Below are 22,506 nucleotides of genomic sequence, written 5' to 3' on the forward strand. Positions count from 1 at the left end.
TAACAGAAAATACAGAGAGAATTGTTGAAGATTTGTCGATAGACAACTTCCCTGATATCGTAAAAGATGAGAAGATATCTATCCAAGATGCTCATCAAACTCCACATAACGTAGATCTTAAAAGAAAGTCACCAAGATACATTATAATCAAACTTGCCAAAACCGAAGACAAAGAATTTTAAGAGCAGCTAGGGATAAATGAAAAGTCACCTACAAAGGAGACCAATAAGAATAAGCACGGACTACTCGGCAGAAACCACACAGGCAAGAATGCAATGGGATGACTTATTTAAAAAATTGAGGGAAAAAAATTGCCTGCCAAGAATCATATATCCAGCAAAACTGTCTCTTAAATATGAAGGTGAAATTGGGACATTTTCAGATAAATAGAAGTTTAGCGAATTCATAAAAACCAAACCAAAGCTACAAGAAATACTAAAGGGAGTTCTTTCGTTAGAAAATCAATAATAACAGGTATCAACCCAACACTAGAACACTGGGCTGAGCCATCTGAAGTCAACCCAGACAGGAAATCAAAAAACAAACCAAGATAAAAATATGCTCAAAACACAGTAATAGCGATGTTATGTAAAAGAAGACAACATTAAAACAATAAAGAGGGATGTAAAAGACTTATACAAAGAAAACTACAAAACAGTTCTGCAAGAAACCAAAAGACTTGCATAAGTGGAAAAACATACCTTGCTTATGGATAGGAAGACTTAACAGTATAAAAATGTCTATTCTACCAGAAGCGATCTATACATTTAATGCAATTCCGATCCAAATTCCAATGACATTCTTTAATGAGCTGGAGAAACAAGTCACCAACTTCATATGGAAGGGAAAGAGGCCCCGGATAAGTAAAGCATTACTGAAAAAGAAGAACAAAGTAGGAGACCTTACTTCACCTGATTTTAGAACCTATTATACTGCCACAGTAGTCAAAACAGCATGGTACTAGTATAACAACAGATAATAGAGCAAAAGAACAGAATTGAGAATCCAGACATAAATCCATATACATATGAGCAGTTGATATTTGACAAAGGCCCCAGCTAAGTGGGGAAAAGACAGTCTTTTTAACAAATGGTGCTGGCATAACTGGATATACACCTACAAAAAAATGAAACAAGACTCATACTTCACTCCATGCACAAAAAAGAGCTCAAAATGGATCAAAGACCTAAATATAAAATCTAAAATGATAAAGATCATGGAAGAAAAAATAGAGACAACGTTAGGAGCCCTAATACATGGCATAAACAGTATACCAAACATTAGTAACAATGCAGAAGAAAAACTAGATAACTGGGAGCTCCTAAAAATCAAACACCTATGCTCATCCAAAGACTTCACCAAAAGAGTAAAAAGACTACCTACACCCTGGGAAAAAGTTTTTAGCTATGACATTTCCAATCAGCGCCTGATCTCTAAAAGCTACATGATACAGCAAAAACTCAACTACAAAAGACAAATAAGCCCATTAAAAAATGAGCAAAAGATATGAACAGACACTTCACTAAAGAAGACATTCAGATAGCTAACAGATACATGAGGAAACGCTCACAATCATTAGCCATTAGAGAAATGCAAATCAAAACTACAATGAGATTTCATCTCACACTAACAAGGCTAGCATTAATCCAAAAAACACAAAACAGTAAATCTTGGAGGGGCTGTGGAGAGATTGGAACACTTATACACTGATGGTGGGAACATAAAATGGTACAACCATTTTGGAAATCGATTTGGCACTTCCTTAAAAAGCTAGAAATAGAACTACCATACGATCCAGCTATCCCACTCCTTGGAATATATCCTAGAGAAATAGGAGCCTTTACACGAACAGATATAGGCACACCCATGTTCACTGCAGCACTGTTTACAACAGCAAAAAATGGAAGCAACCAAGGTGCCCATCAATGGATGAATGGATAAATAAATTATGGTATATTCACACAATGGAATACTATGCATCGATAAAGAACAGGGAGGAATCTGTGAAACATTTCATAACATGGAGGAATCTGGAAGGCATTATGCTGAGTGAAATTAATCAGTTGCAAAAGGACAAATATTGTATAAGACCACTATTAAAAGAACTCAAGAAATAGTTTAAACAGAGAAGAAAATATTCTTTGATGGTTACAAGAGGGGGGAGGGAGGGAGAGTGGAAGAGGGTATTCAATAATTAGATAGTAGATAAGAATTACTTTAGGTGATGGGAAAGACAACACACAATACAGGAGAGGTGAGCGCAATTGGACTAAACCAAAAGCAGTTTCCTGAATAAACTGAGTGCTTCAAAGGCCAGCGTAGTGGTGTGGGTGTTTGGGGACGATGGTTTCAGGGGACATCTAAATCAATTGGCATAATAAAATCTGTTAAGAAAACATTCTGCATCCCACTTTGGAGAGTGGCATCTGGGGTCTTAAACACTAGCAAGAGGCCATCTAAGATGCATCAGTTGGTCTCAACCTACCTGGATCAAAAGAGAATGAAGACCAGTAAGGACACAAGGTAATTACGAGCCCAAGAGACAGAAAGGGCCACATAAACCAGAGACTACACCAGCCTGAGACCAGAAGAGCTAGATGGTGCCCAGCTACAATGGATGACTGCCTTGACAGGGAACACAACAGAGAACCCCTGAGGGAACAGGCAAGCAGTGGGATGCAGACCCCCAATTCTCATAAAAAGACCAGACTTTATGGTCTGACTGAGACTAGAAGGACCCCAGTGGTCATGGCCCCCAGACTGTCTTTTGGCCGAGGACAAGAACCATTCACATAGTGAACTCTTCAGACAGGGATTGAACTGGACGATGGGTTGGAGAGGGATGTTGGTGAGGAGTGAACTTCTTGGATCAGGTGGACACTTGAGACTATGTTGGCATCTCCTCCCTGGAGGGGAGATGAGAGGGTAGAAGGGGTTAGCAGCTGGCGAAATGGACATGAAAAAAGAGAGTGGAGGGAGGAAGCGGGCTGTCTCATTAGGCGGAGAGTAATTGGGAGTATGTAGCAAGGTATAAGTTTTTGTGTGAGAGACTAACTTGATCTGTAAACTTTCTTTTAAAGCACAATTAGAAAAAACTTAACCAAACGAAAAAATACATATATATATACACACAAACCATATAACCCAGGAATCTACCCAAGAGAACTAAAAACATATGTCCACAAATATTGATAGCAGCTTTATTCTTTATTTATATTAGCCAAAAAACTGGACATAATCCAAATGTCCATCACTTGGTGAATCGACTTAAAAAATGTGGTATATATAATTGGCTGTGTAGACCATGATCTTGGGGAATATCTAGCTTAGTTGGCATAACATATTTTATAAAGAAAATGCTCTATATTCTGTTTTGGTGAGTAGCATCGAGGTCTTAAAAGCATGTGAGCAGCCATCTAAGATACTCCACTGGTCTCACCCCATTGGAAGCAAGGGAAAATGAAAACTAAAGACGAGGGACCACAGCCTCCACCAGACTGAGTCCAGCACAACTAAATGTTGCCTGCCTACCAATGCTGACTGCTCTGAGAGGGATCACTGTGGGGAGTCCCGGACAGAGCTGGAGAAAAATATAGAACAAAATTCTAACTCACAAAAAAGATCAGACTTACTGGCCTGAGAGAGACTGGAGAAACCTTGAGAGTATGGCCCCTAGACACCCTTTTAGCTCAGTAATGAAGTCACGCCTGAGGTTCACCCTTTAGCCAAAGATTGGACAGGCCCACAAAACAAAACGGGACTAAAGGGACATACCAGCCCAGGCGTAAGGACTAGAAGGCAGGAGAGGACAGGAAAGCTGGTAATAGGAAACCCAAGATTGAGAAGGGAGAGCGTGCTGGGGTTGGTAACCAATGTAAAAGGAAAAAAATGCAGTATATCCATACCAAAACCTAAACCAAATCTGCTCCCATCGAGTCTATTCCAACTCATAGCAACCCTACAGGACGGATTAGAATTGCCCCACATGGTTTCCAGTGAGTGGCTGGTGGATTCAAATTGCTGACCTTTTGATTAGCAGCCAAGCTCTTAACCACTGCACCACCAGGGATCCACACAATGGGGTACTATTCAGAAATGAAAATGAAAAACTGAGGATATGTACTACCACACCTAAGAACCTCAAAATCATTAAGTGAAGGTAGCCAGTGATTACATATTATATTATCCACAAAGCAGCTCTGAGGTTGCCCTGTGCTGGGCGTGGGAGCAGGGATTAACAGCAAACAGGCATGAGGGAAATTTTGAGGGTGCTGGAAGTGTTCTAAAACTGGATTATAGTGATCATACACAGTGATTTTACTAAAAATTATTGAATTGTACAATTCAAGAGAAGTGGGAGTTCTAAAATAAGGTTACCAACTTTTTTTTTTCTTTCCCTAAGGGACTTAAGAAAACAGCTGCCACCTCCAATCACTATCATTTCATAAAAGAATTTTGAAAACCAGCAATGTGTATAAGACATAAGCTCAGAATAAAGGAAAGCAAACATCTACTGCTTCTAATCACCATTGTTTTATAAAATAAAGAATATTTAACACTAAAAATAAGGATCACGCTCAAAATCCTAGATAAAGACATGAGTCAGCATGGCTAAGAATATAAACTTTTAAGAAAGCTGATGTTATGCGGAAGGTGCAATGAAGACTCACAGCATCACCAACCATATAGCTGATCTAGGCATACCGAAAAGAAACACACCAAAATGTTAACGAAAATTCTATGTTAGTATTCCAGTTGAATTTTATTCTAGATATGTTTTTTGGTATTTTCTCCATTTCTACAATGAGTATGTATTACTTATTTTTTTTAAGAAAAGGTACTTTTCTTAAGAAAATATCCTGTCAGGTTTATGACTGTAAGTAAGAGCCATCTAATGGAAAGAAAGTTTCAGCAGTTAACAGTCGTGGAATGAGCTCAGGAACAAACTACACCAACATGCAGGAGCAGCAAGACGGTAATAAGAGTCCAAGCTGGCTAAATGCATGACTCTATAAAAGCCACAAAAATTAGGCAAAATTTACCTAGATTACTAAAAGAAAGAACAGCATGATTTCAGAGTAAAAAAACTAGGAAGATCAAAGCTGTAAAAGATGAAAAAATGCCAAAGACCTAAAATAATAGAAAAATTCCTTGAATGCATTAGGAAAAATTGAGATTAAAAAGAGCATACAACTCTACCTCCTTCTCCCAGCTCTTTCATAGAGAGGGGTCTGGAGAGGAAGGTTAGAGAGAAGGCAGGTGGTGGTTGCTATTGTTACTGAATCTTCTGAAAAACATACACATACACACATTTTTTTTTTTAAAGTTAGGTATGAGCTAGCTGACCAGAGTAAATGCTACTTTTGACCAAAAAACAAACCCAGAAATTGAGAAATACATTTTAGTTTCAGACTATTTAGAGTCAATTATGGATACACACAACAGTAAGTACAGATAAATCTCAAAGAAAGTATGCTGAGTAAAAGAAAACCAGTTTAAAAGATATATATACAGATTTTATGATTCCATTTATATAAAACTCTAGAAAAGGTAAACTCATCTGTGGTGACAAAAAGCAGACCAGTGGTTGCTTGACTGGGAGTGGAGGAAGTGGGGTAGGTTACAAAGGGGCACACGGAAACTTAGAAATGATGGATATGCTCATTCTCCTGATTGTGGTGATGGTTTCATAAGTGTATACACATGTCAAAACTTAATCAAACTATATGCTTTAAATATTTGCAGTTTATTGTATGTCAATTATACCTCAACAAAGATGTTTTAAAAACTCTGCCTGTTTAGTAGGGGTTTACTCCAATAGGTTTTTTAAAGCTTAATGGCTGTAGTGATTCCTGACACATAGTAAATGCTCAATAAACTGTAGCTTTAGTGACCCTTCTTTGAAGGTTAACCTGAAAAAATGAAATGAGATATGGCTATTTTTTACACTGCATATATTGTGGGTATAGATATGGTCCTAATCTGAAGTAACTGAGAATTAGAGCACTTCTGGAAATTATATTTTTAAAAATATGAAACTTAAGTTATGGTCTGCAAAAAGCTTATGGGAAGGTGTTATCATATATATGCTGGATTGTGATGTAACATAACACTGTGAACTCTTCATCCAATCAGAAAAAAAAATAAAGTGAAATAAATCTCATTTTTGTCTTTTCTTCCACTAATATTTGGAGGTAAGAATTAAACTGAATATGTATAATTCTAAGAAAATATATAAGCAAAGTCAATAATGACTAACTTAAATAAAGAAAATCTTTAACTCTTAGGAATATGAAAGTAATTTTCCTCTCTCAAGTTAAAAAAAGCTGTGAGTGCACCTGCGAATGGCCACCTAAGGTACGTCTACTGGTCCCACCCCGGCTGGAGCAAAGGAGAATGAAGAAGACCAAAGACACAAGGGAAAGATTAGTCTAAAAGACTAACGGATCACAACTACCACAACCTCCACCATACTGAGCCCCAGAACAACTAGATGGTGCCCAATTACCACCACCGACTGCTCTGCTGACAGGGATCACAATAGAGGGTTCCAGATAGAAAAAGCGGGAGAAAAATGTAGAACAAAATTCAGATTCACGCACACACAAAGACCAGGATTGCTCGTCTGACAAAGGCTGGAGAAATCCGAAGAGTATGGCCCCCGGACACCCTTTTAACTCAGTACTGAAGTCACTCTTGAGGTTCATCTTTTAGCAAAAGATAAGTCTATAGGGCCAATAATAACACACACGAGGGACATGCTTCATAGTTCAATCACATATCCAAGACGAATGGGCATAACAGCCCCAAAGCAAAGACGAGAAGGCAGGAAGGGACGGGAAAACTGAAAGAAAGGAAACAGGGAACCTGGGGTGGACACGGGGAGAGTGTCGACACATTGCGGGGTTGGCAACCAACATCATGAAACAATTTGTGTATTAATAGTTTCATGAGAAACTAATTTGTTCTGTAAACTCACTTAAATCACAATAAAAAAAGGCGGTGAATGTGTTTACTTAAAAAACCCACTATCTTACCTAAATGATTCACTTGAAATGTGTTTAACCACTGAAAACTTCATATTAAAATTTACTGCCAAAAATATTCTTTCCTTTCAAAGCATAATATTCATCTGTCTTTTCCTCTTTTTAATATTCCATAGTAGGAAAGATGTGTTGTGGCCTGTCAACAGATGAAATCTGAATGGCTGTGGATTCTGATTCACTATTTTGCTATTCTTCCTTTTCTGTAAGAGCCTCTGATTTCTTCATGTCAAATATGGAAGCCAGACAGATCTGATTAAACAGTTAATGAATATCCCATAGTTAACAAATACTATACCTAAAGAGTTGTCTCCTGGAAGAGGAATTAGACTTGTTTGGACAACCCCAAAGGTTTAAACTAGGACCAGTGGGAGGAAGCTACAGAAAATATTTTACAGTAATGAAAACATTAGAACTATATCAATGGAATATATTGACTCAGTCAAATAATGGTTTTCCCATTATGACAGGTGTTCAAGAACAAGGCAGATGATTATTAGGGGGAATGTGAACCTCTGTTTTCAAAATAAAGAAGTCTATATGGGGTAAAAATTCACATTACTAAAAATTTGCCCAAAAAGGGAGGCTCTTAAAAATTATTCTGGGAGTTTTTTTGAAACTTAGGTGAACTATATCTATAGACTATCATCTGTCAATGTCAGTATAAATGGGATTTTTGTTTCTGTCAAGGTGGGACCCAGGTTCTTTGACAATGTTGTTGTTAGGATGTAAGATATGCAAGCTCAAGAACCACTGTACTCAACAATTCTATTTGTTCTAGAAATTTACCTGAGTTATACCACCTTACAAAGCAGTTACTCTCTACTGAATATACAAAAAAAAAAAATCACTTGGGTCCTTATTATATGCAGATTCTGGTTCTTCTGCCCCACAGCATTTCTTATTTAATATTTCTTCATGGAGTTTAGGCATGTGATTTTTAACGAATATTCCAGGTGGTTTTTATTGTAGGTGGTCATAAGACTACACTTTGAGAAATACGTACAAAGAAGAGAATAGAAAAGACAAATTCCCATTCTTTCTATCCAAGAGTTTATGAGAGTGCTATAGAACCTTATGTTCAGATGGATTCCTTTTTTTTTTTTAGCAAAACAAATAATGACACATTTTGTTTTTTCTTCCATCCCAGGGCCAAAAGCCAAAATGAAATTTATGGCACTTGTGGTCACTGTTGGGCTAACTCTACTGCTAGGAGTCCAAGCCATGCCTGTAAATCGCCTGTCTTGCTACAGAAAGATACTCAGAGATGGCAACTGCCACAACCTTCCGGAAGGAGTAGCTGACCTGACACAGATGGATGTGAACGTCCAGAATCATTTCTGGGATGGGAAGGGATGTGAGATGATCTGTTACTGCAATTTCAGCGAATTGCTCTGCTGCCCAAAGTAAGAAAACACAATCATAAAATGTATTGCTATGAAATATACACATAACTTTTTTAAAGACACCTTCATAATGGGTTTGCTGAAATTAATCACACTTTTTAGTAAAAATACTGTTCAAAACCAAGCTGTTTCCTGGAATTATCACCATTGTGTAAGGAATATTTTCATTTAAGAAATGGAGTTTGACAGAGTTTAATAAAACTAAATGAAATCCTAAAAATTAGTAACACTTCAATCTATTAAATTCTAAATCTCCCATCAGATTTTTACCACAAGAAATCTGAAGCGGAATTTAGAATTTAATAGATTTTTACCACACGCACACAAAAAAACTAGTAGCAGAAGTCAACCTCAAGGCTGCCATCTTAAACCAATTTGTTGACTAATAAAAGGTTTTAGATGGGATCAAGTACAGGTAGTTCCCGACTTATGGCAAGGTTCCATTCCATCGACTCTGTCCTAAGTTTGTCCTGACGTAAGTCGAACGCCTCATTTTAAATTTATTTCTTAGCTTTCATTATTACTCCCTTTTATTATCAGCATCTTTATAAATCTCATATTTATTTATCTTCAGGTGTTGGCCTGAGAATGATAACCAGCAAATCATGTGCTGCGATGTTGTATGTAGTACATGTTACTAATGATAAGATTTACAAAAGAGAAAAGAAGGGACGGTCGTAATTGTGGTTTGTGGTAACTGGAATACGTCCTAAGTCAGGGCCTACCTGTAGTTAGCTGGACAGAAAAGTTTAGTAATAGTAAGTGAAAAGCCTTGTAGCTCCTTGTGTAAATTAACCAAAAATGAGCTGAGTAAAAGTCATTCACCGACTTGTAAAGTGGTGTATTTTAAGCATAAAACAATAGTCCAAAAAACCCAAACGCATTGCTGTTGAGTCAATTTTGACTCATAGCGACCCTGTAGGACGGAGCAGAACTGCTCCGCTGGGTTTCCAAGGAGCCGCTGGATTTGAACTGCTGACTTTTTGGTTAGCATTCGAGCTCTTAACCGCTGCTATAGTAGATGAATCCAAAAATATTCTTAGCTCTCAATTTTAAAATTATCTTTTTCTGACTATTGAAGAATCTTTCAAGTGCTGTGATCTTGGGTATTTCATACTGAAGTTAGCTTTTTCAAATTACTTTCAATGTATGCCCCTGTATTTTCATTCTTCTAAGAATCCTGTGAGGTATGAAGGGCAAGTATCACCATCTAACTAAGGCAAGGTAGAACTGCACTATTTCATATAACTAGTACGAGGACTAGAACCCAGATTTTCTGACATGGGCCAATTTTTTTTCCTACCAAAACAATGGTTCTAAAAATGTGGTTTGCAGAGGACCAGCATCAGCATCACCTAAATACTTGTTAGAAATGTCCATCCTTGAGCCCCACCCCAGACCTAATGAATCAGAAACTCTACAGGTGGGTCCCAGCCACCTGTTTTAACAAACCCTCCAGGTGATTCTGAGAATCACTGTACTAAACTTTGACACCAAGAATTTTAGTTGACAGTTCACACAGAAATCAATTTTTCCTGGTCTACATAAATGAAAAGCTATCTAATATCAAAATATTGTGTTCACTTCTTTGGTAATTGTATGACTTGAAACCAATTTGCTGACATGGACTTATGTTTATAATTTTGTGATTAGCTGTGTGAATGGATGAGAACAGCAATGTAGATATACAAAAGTAATTTCTATTTGATTTTGGGATATCATTATCCCAGTAGCAGCAGATTCACCTTGCTAATTATATTTCTAGTCATAAGCATAATATCACCCTGCACATGTATAAAATGTTACCTTACTCCATGCATTTTTACACCTTACCTTTTATGAGCTCTCCAACCAGAAGAGAGCTGAATGGCTTTTTAACATTTCTCCTTTATAAAACTTAGAATTTTATTTAATGACTTTCCTAAGAAATTTTCCATCTTCTGTTTCTTACTTGCAGATGGGCATACTTTATGGCCCATCTCCACCCACATCAAATGAAACTTTATATATGATGATGAAGTTTTGAAATTACCTAATCTTTCCTTTCTTTTATTGATAAATTGATAATATTGATAGCATATTATCAATGGACATGGGGGAAAAGCAGAAGAATCGATTACCTTCTTGGTCGGCGTTGCTCCTGTGGCAAGTCCTCCCACTCATTCTTTTTGTACTTTATTCACCTAAAAAGAATAGTCATATCTGAAATCCTGGAAATCACTGTCCATTTTTAACCCAGAAAAGACTAACTTATACCTCAGCTTGCAGCTGAACTTAACTATTATTCTAATTTCTTTCAGGGATGTCTTCTTTGGACCAAAGATCTCTTTTGTGATTCCTTGCAACAATCAATGAGAATCTTCATCTATTCTGGAGCATGCCGTCCCTAATCTCCCACAAACTGCACTATACCAGTGTAACTGCATTTGTAGTTTCTATTTAGTGCAATAGAGCACAGATTCTATAGAGTCTTACTTGTCCAGGACAAGTAAACTAGTGTTAAACAAGCAATAATAAAAAATTCATTCAATTTTTCTCTGTGGACATTATTGGCACTAGTTTAAAAATTTGGGCTGGAAATTTTTCATCTACAAGGTTGTTCACTATGACCTGAAAAAGCATTTTTTTCTCTCAGTTGAGTTGCCATAATCTTGGCTCAAAGATTGAGAACACTTTGAGATCTTCGTTGAGAGTTATAGACAATATACACTCAATAGAAAGAACCAGGTATAAACTGAGGTTCCTGGAAGGGAAACTAGAAGTTTTCTAGTAAGAAGGAAAAGAGAGCCAATGTTTGAACATGTATTATGTATGCCAAGTACTTGAAGTATATTTTCATTTCAGCCTCTTAAAAACGACAACAACTTCCAGGTAAGTATCCTCAGCCCCGTTTATCAGATACTAACTCAAGTTTAAGATATTTGCTGAAAATCAAGGCAGAATTTGAACACAATTCTAATCCCAAAACCCATATTCTTTCTAATATCCCTACTTCTAAAACTGAAAAACTCTTAACTATCACACCTCAGACTTCCTCAACCCCATTACACATACACTAGCACATGTGAACACACACACACACATGCACACACACACACACACAGAGCTTTGTGCTTAAAACCATGATGTCTATCCTGGAGTAGCAATTTGTCTTGAGAATAACAAAACACATTTTATATTAAAAGAAATATATAACAGATGAGAATTAGAAAGTTACATAAATTTTAAAATAAATAAAACTGGTGTCTTCAAAGATATTTTTTGATTGTTAGAGGCAGATTTTTGCCCCCAGATGTTTAAGAGGTATGCGTTTACTCACTGAAGTAGTTTCTGAATAAGATGGACTTGACCTCTGGGAACATGTATTCTAATAAAAGTGTAATAACTACAAGCAAATAATTATCTATAAATCTGAAGCTTGCTATAGATGAGAAGTATAGGGTGCTATATAAAGTATTGTTGTGGGGAAAAGTTGAGAAGGACCATAAACCCACTGCTGTCGAGTCAATTCTGACTCATAGCAACCCTATACAGAGTAGAAATGCCTCATAGAGTTTCAAAGGAGTGCCTGACGGATTTTAACTGCTGACCTCTTGGCTAACAGCTATAGCACTTAACCACTATGCCACCAGGGTTTCTGGGAAGCACCATACCAGGCAGCCAATCTAGGAGATAACATTGTGTGAGTAAAAGTGACATTGCTCCGTTGAAATACATCTTCTGAGGTCCCTGCTCCGTTTCTGAAGACCACACTTAGAACAGTATCTGGTATATATTGTTTTCAGTAAGTATTACTAGGCTGGATCAATCTCAGGTAGTCAGAATTCAGTTCCTCTTAATATATATACAAACACAAGTTAGAACCTGTTTATCAAATAGTATAATCTCCTACAACATGCATGAGGAAGTAGAACCATCAAAAAAATCAAATGAATTGCTTTATCAACATAGCATGTGATTTGACTGGACTTTTTTTCTTCACTGAACTGACTGGTATTACAGTCAGATTAACATAATAGAAGTCTCATACCCTTGCTGCAACAGTGCATGGAACAGGTAAACATAGAAACCCATCAGTAAACCTGTCTCCTTTTATACTTGGTACAGACTCTCCTTGAGGAAAAAACGTGTTAAAGATTCAGTACCGCCATTTCATCCACATGGAGGCATTTGTGAGGCAACAACAACTAATAAGAGTTCCCTTAGGGCAATTAAAACCTGATGAGAAAAACAGTACTGGGAAAAAAGCTAATATTTCATAAATGGAAATTTATAGATTATGATGATCATTCTTCATTACATTCTGTCCTTTCTGGAAAGCACTTTGTAATATGAAATTTAATCACGTTACTAAATTATTAAATGTAAAAACATGAATGTTCACACAACTTACCTTTTGTAACTTTTTCTGACTTGATAAATATGTTCTTAAAAGCAAATATTTCATTCAATCACAGTAATGAATAAGATCCTTTATTTTTCCAATATAGCTACAAGAAAAGACAACTAAGCTTTTGTAAAAAAATTTACTATGCGCCAAAAATTGTTCTAAACACTGTTTTACTACAACTGAATGAGGTAAGTGCTGTCATTCTCCCTGCTCTATGGACGAAAAAATACAAAGAGATTGAGTCAGGTTTTGAATATGCCAAGTCTTACTCTTGAATCTAGACTTATAAAACATTGTTTAATAGCATCAACTAATGTATTTCCTTTTCAGGGAAGCAAACAGGTATTTGGATGGGACATACTATTGTACCTTTCAGTTATCTTATATATGTTAAATGCTTACTAAATAACCACTTCTGTATTTTTATCTTTGATTGTATCTTTCTTCTTATTGTGAACCCCCCAGTGCTAAGCACAAAGTTGACAGTAATACTAATAGTTTATCCCTTCTTGATAAAATTTTTCTTTTCTTCATCATAATCCATAGGCACTCCTTGATGGTTTTTGTTTGCTAGGATTAGTTAAAGAAGCCCTGGGGGCACAGTGGTTACTGACCCTAGAGGATTATGAGAGAATTGGAAGCAACAAGGAGTACCAAAACAATGAGCAACAAATACTGGAGAAAGGGAGAGGCAGATAGGGACATTCACAGATCATTTTGTAACTTCAATTTCCTTATAACGGCCAACAGGTACATATGAGTTCTTTCCATAATAAATCATTTTGCAAAAGATTATGGTGGATGTTTTAAAATGTATATAATCCTATAAGTAAGCACTATGGGCTTTAAAATAATTTTCCCAAAAGGAAATATATATATAAAAAAACACATATAAATCAATCTTGAATCGACAACCTAAGCTTAAGCTTTTCTCTGAGTTTTGAGGAAAAACTGATAACAGAAAATTATAGTAAATTCGCACAGAATTCAATTTCTCAATACACTGCTACAGAATGGTATCACAATATGCTCATCTTTGTGTGGTGGTATATCTAGAGAGAAACGTCTGCCACATATGCAGCCTATATATCCTAAGAATTTAATAAACATAAACCTAGTCAATTTTCCACAAAAAAGAATATATGTGATCTGTATTTCTAGAGGTTTTTAGAAATAAAAAAGATAAACCCATTGGGTATTATGGGTTAAAAAAAAAAAAAATGTCCTAAAATACATACATGGTAGTCTAGTAGCAATTTTTGGAAGGCCACAGTCTAGCAGGTAGGCTGTTAAGGAAAATAGAATACAATACACTACAAACTAAAGTTTATAGCAACCATCAGCTGCTATCTAGAAAGAACTACAAAGAACTGCATAATCCCAAAAGAATGAACTCTGTAGTAAACAGCACTCATAATTGATAAACGAGAAATAAATACGTATATATTGATAAGAGAAATACGCCTAAGAAGCTGGGATAGGAAATTCTTTTTATAAGAGCTTGCTTGACATTTTAAAAATAAAGCCATTAAAGAAATAAGCAATAACATGGCAAAAAATTATTTTTGACCATCACTTGCCTAGATAGCATAATCAGAATTTTGCTACCAAAACGTTATGTAGAAACAATATAGAGAATATTTTTTAAAGAAATGTATCTCAGGCATTACTATTTAGCCTTTTACTGTCTTTCAGTAAAAGTTGGTTACCAAGTAACTTAGTTTTTGAGCCACTGCTACACATTCAGTATATTTTCTTTCTCCCATTCCAGTGGTAGTCCAATTTAGATTCTTCTTCTGATGCTCTAACATTAAAAATAAACTATGCCCTTATTGAATTACAAGTTTCCATTTACTTTTTTCTTCAAATATAGATGAGTAAAAAGGTTTCTAGTGAATTCATAGCTTTATTTAAAAATCCCAATAGCATAGAATCAAATTTTTTTTTCATAAAACTTGACTTTTACATTGCAGCTTCTGTTTCCCGTCTGTGGTAAAGGTTCTAGAAGTTCTCAACTTACAAGGCCCCACATTTCATGTTTTAAATTGCTCTAACAATTATTTAATTTCATTGTATAATCACCATCCAAACTCTTATCCTTTTTCATCTTTTATACAACTACAATGCTTTACACAATCACATGAAATTCACAGTGCTAGACAAAGATTATATTCATAAACACTTTAATGTAAGCAAGTAATTTCAAGCTTTTTTCACAAGAAAGGAGTGTACTTTTATAAGAAAAAGTAAGCTACAGACAAGCTACAAATTTATTTAAAATTTAAGTCTTTATAGTTTTAGGTAAAAATATAAAATATGGAAGTAATACTTTTTTCAAATAAACCCCCTCACCTCATACTTCTGTGATTCATTTTGGTACAGCTAAGAAACAAATTCTCACAGGGATTTCTGGGATACCAGAGATAACAAGCTCCATAATACCAATTATCACAGCCCCTGCTTATCAATAAAGTAGCAAGTAAATGTTTAAATGTCCTTAGCGAGAACACAGATCAGTTGCTTATTGTTCACCTTATTTTCCAGCTGTCAATACACTTGGGACGCTGAAAAGTAAGAGCTTACCTTCTCATGAACCAGTACTGTACATTTAACTACAACAGTGGTTCTCAACCAGGGACAATTTTGCCCGCCAGGGGATATTTGGCAATGTTTAGAGATATTTTTGGTTGTCACACCTTTGGGGTGCTACTGGCATCTAGTGAGTAGACACCATGCTAAACATCCAAAAGCCTCCCACACAAAGGATTATCCAGGCCCAAAATGTCAACCTTGAGAAACCTTGAGTGAGCTACAATAACAGTTTCATCTATTTCAAGCCTAAAAGCTGTAACAAGATCTCAGAACATTTCAGTAAAGATGGGTTTTTTTCTTTTTTTTCACATCACAAGCTAAAAATTTGATTTCTCATTTTAAGAATTTGGTTAAACAATATAATCTCACAAAAAAAGAAGTTAAAAAATATTTACTACAAAACTGACAGAGAACAAAATATAAAAAGAAAATACAATATCCATCAAGTGAGAGCTACCTATGACCAAAATTCAAATGAAGATCTTGGTAGATTTTTAGATTTCTCTAACTTATTATTTTTAATTTGAAGTGTAAACAGTACAAGGCATGACTGAGAAGTAAGGGTCATTACAGAAGTACTTTCTATATTAAAGCATGTAAATATCTTTTCCGTAAGACAAAATTTAAGACACAACTAAAGCTATTCTGTGCTTTCATTTCAACTGCAAGCACTGTGTTCATCTTCACTGGCACACACTGTCTTCTTTGTAAGGAGGTAGGCATATAAACAAAACTATTTATTCTTCCTGATGCTTCATCAAGTAATAAAAATTTTTAAAAAAGGAAATAAGAAGTTGTACCCCAATGGAAATCTATTTTTCAAACATGCTAGCTCTATAAAACACTTTAAAAAATACTGCTATGTAGGATGTCTTTGATTCCAAAGCAGATTGTCCCAAAGAAAACAAATGTGCTGTATTTGTTACTTCTTTTTAACCTGTTAATTTCTTGGAATTAAAAAAAAAGGGGGGGAGTAACAAAATGAAGGACCTTTACATTAAAATCTCAATTAATACTAGTCCCTAAAATTCAGTTTGAAAGAAAAATCAAGCTTCACAAAATAAATACACTGAAGCAACTATAATAGTAATAACCTTTATTTAAAATACTTTGTAATCCAGGAAAGCTCATTTTACATGAGTTTCCAGGTAATTACTAGAGTCAGAAAGAAAGAAAATAAAACCAGAGAAAATCCTCTGTAGAAAAAATACACAAGAAACATTTCTACATGTGAAAAAACAGTAAACAGTCTGAGCATCTGAACATCCAAGTCTTAGGCTCAATTCCATCTCTCTAGTGAACACCACTATCAACCTTGAGATCTGATTTGTTCTTGTCATTCTTCACTGAGTAGATGAAATATGTTAAGGTGTCTTTTTCATTCACTGGAATAGACCTAAAGTGGCAACCAACTATCTATAAAGAAAAAAAAAAAATTGAGGAAATTAAATCATAAGTATTAACAGGTTTCATAAATTAGGTAAAAAAAAAAAAAATACTGTTTCATCAAAATAAAAGTGACATGTGATGATAAGAGCTATATCCTTTGAAGAAAGAATTGTATTTAACAAAATACCAACAAGATGAAAAGCACATTAGACTAAAATGTTATGAACAAGAGATAGTGTGATTTCAAAGGACCCTTGGACTCAATTAAATACACAGTAATTAGTGTATTTCCTTTTATTTGTTTTAAATTTTATAATATGAATCTAGATTAGGAAGTAAATATTTTTACTTTCAACTTTTAAATATCAATGAAATAAAACAATGTCAAGAGTACCTCTGCATCATACCTATACTGGTTTAGATCCTATTCAGAGAAAAGGATAAATATGAAGTTGAAGACATTCTTGGCTTTAGAGAAACAAACCATGAGGTATCTTACAAATATGTCCACTGCAACTTATATTTATTCATTCATTCGCAATACTCTGCTAGTTAAGATTCATTGAAAAAAAATTTCTGAAAAAAAATTATGGATGGACAATGAGAGGAGAAACAGACGTTCACTGAAGACTGTTTATCTGCTTTTCTTGCCTTTTTGTTGTGCTGAGCTAACATGTGGACTGCTACTACCAACAGAAGTATAGCAGGCTAGCCTGGGGTGCCAATATGCATGTCTAGATTTTAGAAAACAAAATTTCTTAAAGAAAAAGTCCATCTACCCAAGAATTAAAGAGACTTAAAGAGGACAGTCAGTTAAGCCTGGGAACACTTTTAAATATCTGCATTTCTGACTATGCAAACTATAGCATTCATGGTTATCTGAATTACAGCAATTTCTCATTTTTTAAAAGAAACAGCTCTAGCTATAATATAACTGTTTTTAGAAGGTTGTATTTAAAAAAAAATTCAGGTCTTATTTATACATTTAAATATATATTTAAATAGAGCACAAATATGTATGTATATATATTCAAACATAATGTTAAAAATAATCAGTTCATCAGTCTGCATTTGTCCCAAATCAAGGATGTAGTTACTCAATTAGGATCTGATACAGTCTCTCCACAGTAGACAGTATCTATATTTATGTTATATTAATGTACTGTAGAATCCAAAAGGGCTGGTTCTTCTAAATCAAATCTAAAGAAAAATTAGGCAAGAATCCTAATGAAGCAGTTCTACTCCGCACACACACGGGGTTGCCATGAACTGGAACCGACTTGAAGGCAACTAACCATAACAAGGTAAGAAGTAAAGAAGAAATTCTGGGTAAAATACACTGGATGCTAACAATGTTAAAAAGCCTTCTGCCACAGAATTATACCTTCCATTCAATTTGCCTGTTTTAGAAAATGTTGGATTACTACCAAATTCAAGCTGAAGAATATTAGAAAACTAATTTATATGGTTTCATTTCTATTCTGCCTAGTAGGTTAAAGATTTTTCTTTTAAACGTGATTAATATATAAATACATAAAAATTATAATATGAAACATAGATTTCTTGGTTTTATTATTTCCTGAAAAAACATACACACTCAGCCGACTTTTCAAAACTCACTAAAGGACTATATGCACCAGGGTAACAGAAGCCCTATATCGAAGCAAACTATAAGTGTGTATAAAAGTCTAATTAATCCTTGCCTCTTCTAGATATGAAGAAAATACAGATGCGCAAATAAACTAACAGCAACAAAGATCAATTCTGAAACAGTTAAACCAGAAAGTTATGCGAATACTTTTTAGGAGCTCATCTTCTGACCTATTCCACCAGAACCTTCAAAATATAAATTCTAATAAAGACGTTAAGGCTTATTAATTTATTTTATTATGCTTCAATTAGGCGTTCAATATATGCTTACTGAGTGAATGGAATTTTAAAACGAACAGCTTTCTAGAATGACGATAGAAAAAGTCTCGTTCAGTAATTTTAAAAGTCAGTGTTAGAAGAAGGAAAGGAAACTACACACAATCCATCAAGCAGCCATGACATAAAGGAATTTCCTAATGGCAGACAAACATTTTGAGACAACTAGATTTTTCCACAGTAGATACTCTACTTTGATCTTTCTAACTGAGATGTATTGTTACATATACTATGTTAACAATTTCATTAGCATATAATGACCCGTTATTTGCACCCACAGGCTCATTTAAAGTTTAAATAGTTTAAAATTCATACATACTTCAACAAGTTGTGCTTTATTAAGTCCTGGTCTGGTTGGTAGCTTGAAGTGTCGTTTGTATCTCCTAAGCGTATTTACTTGTAATTGGTATAAATCGACCTAGAAAGAATTGAAATATATGAGTTAGTTCTTGAAAATTGTAGAAAACTTACCATTAGTATGCATAATTACAAATATTTCAACTTCAACACAATAAAAACAATTTCATTTTTTTTCAAAAAAAGTCTCTTATGTAATCAAAACTATAAACATATTAAATATTTTGGGGATAAACATTTTAAAAACAGGGGAGGGGACGAGTAAGTTATAAGACAATACAGCCCTAAGAACTGTCAATTGAAAATATAACAAGTTAAACTGTATAACTGCAGGTTAACTGGGTATATTTAATTTCGCTTTCATTTTCATGTTTTCTGATGCTTTAAACATTAAAAAAAATTGTTCTTATATCTTTTATGAAGTTTCATAATGGGCTGTTTAGGGTTTACATTTAACACACGGGGGCTTTCACCTACCTCTGGAGTATCAATATCTTGAACAGGTGAGTCACCTCCATCATCATCACTCCCTTTTCTCTTTCTTCTGTTTCGAACACTCTGAATTAAGTTTTTATGATAATCACAAATGTAAAGATGCCTTGCCTGTAACAGAAAAGTTTCACCGACTGCTTATGATTACAGTAAAATGTTGTGTCTACATACTAATAAAACACACGGGCCACACTAAGTTATTAAAAATAACAGTCAAAAGCAACACTGTTTCTGTAGGCCCTTCTTCCACCCTGCTAAAACTTAGAAGCCTGACAAACTTGGTAATACAACCACAGCTAATAGGACAGAGGGGGAGGGGTGCCAGACAGTGAAGGGAGGGAGGCAGAGAAAGACTGAGAAATTCCAACCCACTGAGTTTTGTCACCAAATTGTAGCTAGGGTGGACTGAATTAACTAGTTAGTTCACTGCTGGATTTTTAACTGACAAGGGGAAAGACGATGTTGTCCACAATTTTATTGTCTGTTTGATAGTATCTTCTCTTTTTAAATAGCATATTTTAGTATATGCTTCCTGATTTTTTTTCTAACTTATCCAAATTATATCTCAGATACAAAAGCTACATTCATTTTACAAATGAGCTACTCATTTCATATTCTAACCATATATGAATTTCAATTACAAACTTTTCTTCCTGAGTATTTAAAAGAACCGTATTTATCTACAATGTTTTTCCAATCAAAGCAACCTGAAATTTTTCTATTCACCTGAAAAGTTTTTCATGAACACGACTTGAAGAACTGTTTCAGCCGGCAGAAAGTATCACAAATTAACTTTTCAAAAACTTTAATTACATACAGTCTTGAGAGCTGGACAGTAACATTTGAAATACTGGGCTTCATACATTGACAGTTCATTCCTTTAAAAAGAACAATTAGGGACGGAGCTATAGGCTTTTAAATCTCTTGCTTGCTAAGTGCAACTGAAAAAAATAAAGGAGGTGGGCTAGGTTCTGGCATCTTGTTATCCATATACCGTCAAGCCAGAGCTCCGAAAAGTGGCAATGGCTGTTTCTAAAAACCTCACGGATGGCCCGAGAATAGACGCGCAGAAAGAAGGGAAACAGAAATCCTGATGGCTGCCCAGCGGACGGACAGCCGAGAAGCGACGCGCTCCCCACGTTCGGAGCAGAAAACGCTCCCCACCCGGCTTCCCTGCTGGGCGGCGGGAGCGGGTGGGGGGCTCGGGTCCCCCCCCGGTGCTCCAGGGAACGCCATGGAGCCCAGAAACGAGCAGGATCGCCCTAGCGCGTGGGGCAAAGTCCTGCACGACCCCGCTTCCCCCAGACGAGAGCAACTGCTCCGCCGGCCCCACGCCAGCTCTGGGGACAAAACAAAGGCGCCTCCACGGCAGGAGGGGCTGCCGGGCCGCACGGAGCCCCCTCCCGGGCCCGGAGCGCCGGTGCCCTTTGTCTGGCTTCCCGGCCGCCCCGAGAGGAAGGAGGCGGGGAGCGCGCGGGAGAGGCGCGCGGAGGGCGGCGGCGGCCCGCGGCCAGCGTGCCCGTGTGCAGCCGGCCGTCTGCGCGTCCCGGGCGGCCGTCGGCGTCGCCGCCACCGTGTCGCCCGCTTCCTGCCGGAGATCTCACAACCGGCCCCGCCGTCACCAAGCCGCCCCGCCGCCCCGCGCTCCGCACGGCCCCCAGCCCGCCGCCCCCGCGGCACTTACGCTCTTGTCCAGCTCGATCTTCACCTTCTTCTGGGAGATGCTCTTCTGCACCCTCTTGCTGAAGCTGGCGTTGCCCGCCGCCCGGCTGCACCGCTCGCCGTCCTCCCGCAGACAGCACAGCTGCCCGGGGCCCGGCCCGGCCGCTCCCGGGGGCCCGGCCGCCGACACCGCCCCGGCGCCCGGCACCTCAGCCCCAGCGCCCACCCCGGCCCCGTTCCCAGCCGAGGCGGCGGCGGCGGCGGCGGCGGCGGCCACCACGGCAGCCACCGCGGCAGCCGCGTCCCCGCCGCGGCTCATCTCCTCAGGGGTGAAGCCGTTCATGTCTCCCCGCTCGGGGGCGCCGGCGCTGACAGAAATCCTCGGCCGCCTGGCCGCTGCTCCTCCCTCCTGGGGTGCTAGGGAGACAGCGGGGGCCCGGCCGGGTGTCGGGGAAGTTCACTGGGCACCGTGTCCGGCGGCGGCACCGCCAAGGGCCGAGCGTCCCGGGCCGGCTGGCGTCTGCTGGCGCCGGGACAGCGGACACTGTTTGTTCGGGACTCAGAGGCGGGCGGCGCCTGGAGCGGCGATCCCGTTCCCTGTCACATGCCGTCTTCAGCAGTTGGACGGCCGCGCCTCCGCCTCCCTGCTGCCCCCGGAGCCGCGCAGGCGCGACGCGCCTCCTTCCCCGCCCCCTCCACTCTGCCGCGGAGCACCACGGGGACTGTAGTTCTCTGCGGCGGAGTCAACCGGCGCTCCGCCCTGCCCCTGCCCGGGTCCCTCGCGAGTTGAAGGAACTACTTATCCCAGCATGCATCGCGCGGAGACGGGGCGGCTGAGGAAGCTCTCGGACTCTATTTTTGTTTTTCGAAACGCCGGGTAAACAGAGACGTGTAATTGGGGGTTACGGTGTTTTCTCCGCACTTGTCTCTCCTGGGAAGTTAGGCCGTGGTTAGCTCCTGGGATTTCGCGGAGTCAGTGGTGTGGCAGTGTACTGATCACACCTCCCGCGTCAGACCAAGCGGTCAGCCGACTCTTGAGGCAAAGCACAACGGAGGCGGGAGGAGTAAGCCTGTGGGAGGGTGGGGAAGGGAACAGAGTTTCGGGGCCGCTTTCCTCGCTGTGGCCAACAGTTTTTGGTGTGACCGCGCTTTATGGGGAAACCTAAATCAAGGAGAACTCGGGCGTCCTGGTGCTTTCCGGGCCCTCGGGGGAGAGCAGCCCCATCCATTCACGCACCCAATTAACAGG

At 38.0% G+C, this 22,506-nt stretch overlaps 2 protein-coding genes across 6 annotated transcripts in view; one reads left to right on the top strand and one right to left on the bottom strand.

The window, feature by feature from the left end:
* The window catches only part of SCRG1 (stimulator of chondrogenesis 1), a 41,429-nt gene extending 30,625 nt beyond the window's left edge, over nucleotides 1–10,804 (top strand). Inside the window, exons 1-2 of one of the 2 annotated variants that reach the window (XM_023554985.2) lie at nucleotides 8,010–8,449; nucleotides 10,750–10,804. In XM_023554985.2, coding sequence (XP_023410753.2) covers nucleotides 8,121–8,449; nucleotides 10,750–10,804 — 384 coding nt within the window. In that variant the 5' untranslated portion in view covers nucleotides 8,010–8,120. Of the gene's footprint in view, nucleotides 1–8,009; nucleotides 8,824–10,749 lie in introns of those variants that run through there. The other variant, XM_064273570.1, reaches the window with a different exon arrangement.
* Nucleotides 1–21,875, bottom strand: part of SAP30 (Sin3A associated protein 30) — a 55,345-nt gene extending 33,470 nt beyond the window's left edge. For 3 of the 4 annotated variants that reach the window (XR_010318793.1, XR_010318792.1, XM_064273569.1), the window contains exons 1-4: nucleotides 21,280–21,875; nucleotides 19,581–19,706; nucleotides 19,066–19,164; nucleotides 10,570–10,632 (exon numbers count right to left, since the gene is read on the bottom strand). Coding sequence is in view for 2 of the 4 variants with exons in the window: in XM_064273569.1 (XP_064129639.1) it covers nucleotides 10,609–10,632; nucleotides 19,066–19,164; nucleotides 19,581–19,706; nucleotides 21,280–21,600 (570 nt within the window). In the remaining 2 variants the exon portion in view is untranslated. Of the gene's footprint in view, nucleotides 1–10,569; nucleotides 10,633–14,724; nucleotides 16,848–19,065; nucleotides 19,165–19,580; nucleotides 19,707–21,279 lie in introns of those variants that run through there. The other variant, XM_064273568.1, reaches the window with a different exon arrangement.
* Nucleotides 21,876–22,506: the final 631 nt, after the last annotated feature.

Source organism: Loxodonta africana, chromosome 21 (assembly GCF_030014295.1).
Source record: "Loxodonta africana isolate mLoxAfr1 chromosome 21, mLoxAfr1.hap2, whole genome shotgun sequence".
In the NCBI taxonomy this organism is placed as follows: Eukaryota; Metazoa; Chordata; class Mammalia; order Proboscidea; family Elephantidae; genus Loxodonta; species Loxodonta africana.